The sequence below is a fragment of the Mizuhopecten yessoensis genome, unplaced genomic scaffold (genome assembly GCF_002113885.1).
Source record: "Mizuhopecten yessoensis strain PY_sf001 unplaced genomic scaffold, ASM211388v2 scaffold11097, whole genome shotgun sequence".
Lineage (NCBI taxonomy): Eukaryota > Metazoa > Mollusca > Bivalvia > Pectinida > Pectinidae > Mizuhopecten > Mizuhopecten yessoensis.
The window spans coordinates 89,446-92,482 of NW_018408878.1; the positions used below are offsets into that span (position 1 = coordinate 89,446).

The 3,037-nt window shown below is 43.4% G+C and overlaps 1 protein-coding gene across 1 annotated transcript; it reads left to right on the forward strand.

Moving 5' to 3' along the window:
- On the forward strand, positions 1-2,685 carry LOC110465664 (mucin-5AC-like). The gene is made up of 2 exons (XM_021521622.1): positions 1-1,563; positions 1,674-2,685. Exons 1-2 carry the CDS (start codon positions 8-10, stop codon positions 2,683-2,685), a joined length of 2,568 nt encoding a protein of 855 aa, XP_021377297.1. The 5' UTR covers positions 1-7.
- Positions 2,686-3,037: the final 352 nt, after the last annotated feature.

The window sequence follows — 3,037 nt, forward strand, 5'->3', positions numbered from 1 at the left end:
TCCGTCAATGCCTACAGGAGCTTCTGATGGCTATACTGGTCAAACAATGTCTCCATTTACGGATTCATCAATGCCTACAGGTGGATATACTTCAATGCCTACAGGAGCCACTGATGACTATACTGGTGAAACAATGTCGCCATTTACGGATTCATTAATGCCTACAGGTGCTGATCCGTCAATGCCTACAGGAGCCACTGATGGCAATACCGTTGAAACAATGTCTCCATTTACGGATTCATCAATGCCTACTGATGGATATCCTTCAATGCCTACAGGAGCCACTGATGGCTATACCGGTGAAACAATGTCTCCATTTACGGATTCATCAATGCTTACAGGTGGATATACATCACTGCCTACTGGAGCTAATGATGGCTATACTGGTGAAACAATGTCTCCATTTACGGATTCATCAATGCCTACAGGGGGATATCCTTCAATGCCTACAGGAGCCACTGATGGCTATACTGGTGAAACAGTGACTCCATTTACGGATTCATCAGTGCCTACAGGTGCTGATCCTTCAATGCCTACAGGAGCCACTGATGACTATACTGGTGAAACAATGTCTCCATTTACGGATTCATCAATGCCTACAGGTGCTGATCCGTCAATGCCTACAGGAGCTACTGATGGTTATACAGGTGAAACAATGTCTCCATTTACGGATTCATCAATGCCTACAGGTGGATATCCATCAATGCCTACAGGAGCCACTGATGGCAATACCGGTGAAACAATGTTTCCATTTACGGATTCATCAATGCCTACAGGTGGATATCCTTCAATGCCTACAGGAGCCACTGATGGTTATACTGGTGAAACAATGACTCCATTTACGGATTCATCAATGCCTACAGGTGCTGATCCGTCAATGCCTACAGGAGCTACTGATGGTTATACTGGTGAAACGATGCCTTCATCTACTGATTCATCAATGTCTACAGGTGCTGATCCGTCAATGCCTACAGGAGCTACTGATGGTTATAATGGTGAAACAATGCCTTCATCTACTGATTCATCAGTGCCTACAGGTGCTGATCCTTCAATGCCTACAGGAGCCACTGATGGCTATACTGGTGAAACAATGACCCCATTTACGGATTCATCAATGCCTACAGGTGCTGATCCGTCAATGCCTACAGGAGCCACTGATGGCTATACTGGTGAAACAGTGACTCCATTTACGGATTCATCAATGCCTACAGGTGCTGATCTGTCAATGCCTACAGGAGCCACTGATGGCTATACTGGTGAAACAATGACTCCATTTACGGATTCATCAATGCCTACCGGCGGAAATCTCTCAATGCCTACAGGAGCTACTGATGTTCATACATCAACATCAGCATCACAGCCTTCAACATCTTCTTCAGCTTCAGCATCACCGACCTCAACTTTTTCCACACCATCCACGTCAGAAGTACCGAGTTCAACATCTGCAACTTCTTCAACATCAGCATCCCCGACTTCAACAACTTCTTCAACATCGACATCACCGACTTCAAGAACTTCTTCTACTTCAGCATCACCGACTTCAACTTCCTCCCCAACTTCCACGCCAGAAGTACCGAGTTCAACATCTTCAACGGCCTCAACATCGGCATCACCGACTTCAACAACTTCTTCAACATCGACATCACCGACTTCAACAACTTCTTCTACTTCAGCATCACCGACTTCAACTTCCTCCACAACTTCCACGCCAGAAGTACCGAGTTCAACATCTTCAACGGCCTCAACATCAGCATCACCGACTTCAACAACTTCTTCAACATCAGCATCACCGACTTCAACAACTTCTTCTACTTCAGCATCACCGACTTCAACTTTTTCCACATTTTCCACGTCAGAAGTACCGAGTTCAACATCTGCAACTTCTTCAACATCAGCATCACAGCCTTCAACATCTTCTTCAGCTTCAGCATCACCGACTTCAACTTCTTCCACTTTTTCCACGTCAGAAGTACCGAGTTCAACATCTGCAACTTCTTCAACATCAGCATCACCGACTTCAACAACTTCTTCAACATCGGCATCACCGACTTCAACAACTTCTTCAACATCGGCATCACCGACTTCATCAACTTCTTCTACTTCAGCATCACCGACTTCAACTTCTTCCACATTCTCCACGTCAGAAGTACCGAGTTCAACATCTGCAACTTCTTCAACATCAGCATCACCGACTTCAACAACTTCTTCTACTTCAGCCTCACCGACTTCAACTTCTTCCACATTTTCCACGTCAGAAGTACCGAGTTCAACATCTGCAACTTCTTCAACATCAGCATCACCGACTTCAACAACTTCTTCAACATCAGCATCACCGACTTCAACAACTTCTTCAACATCGGCATCACCGACTTCATCAACTTCTTCTACTTCAGCATCACCGACTTCAACTTTTTCCACATTTTCCACGTCAGAAGTACCGAGTTCAACATCTGCAACGGCTTCAACAACAGCATCACCGACTTCAACAACTTCTTCAACTTCGGCATCACCGACTTCAACAACTTCTTCAACAACCTCCTTAACGTCAGCATCAGCAACTGCAACAACAGTTACAACATCAGCATCACCGACTTCAGTTTCAGCATCAACAACAACCACAGCAACTACAACACCGACAACTATAACATCAACAATATCCGCTTCTACAGCAGTTGCACAATCTAAGTCACAAGTGGAGGCGAGTCTGGAGAATGCCGGGAGTCGTACACTCTCCAATAACTTTGTGGTATCAGTGCTGTGTATTTGCTGTACTTTGATATGCAGTGTTTTAAAATTCCTTTAAACTACATTCGCAACTTAATTTGACTACATAGGTAAGACAATGTTTTATTATTTTAAATCAATAACACCAGTCTAAATATTTTAAGGGAACAGCGTTAAATACTTGAGTCATGCAATTCATTATCATGAATTTCTAAATAGTGAAATAGCTTCAATACTATCAAGGTATTCATTCAATTTGCCATAAATAAATATTCTTTTAGTCATTTTTCTACTGTAAATCATTAAAGTTATA

What these genes read in the sequence shown, in the direction of transcription:
- LOC110465664 (XM_021521622.1), top strand. Translation starts at nt 8, where the DNA reads ATGCCTACAGGAGCTTCTGATGGCTATACTGGTCAAACAATGTCTCCA. An exon ending in ACTTCCTCCCCAACTTCCAC is followed by an intron (nt 1,564 to 1,673) that starts GCCAGAAGTACC and finishes CTTCTACTTCAG; the next exon opens with CATCACCGACTTCAACTTCC.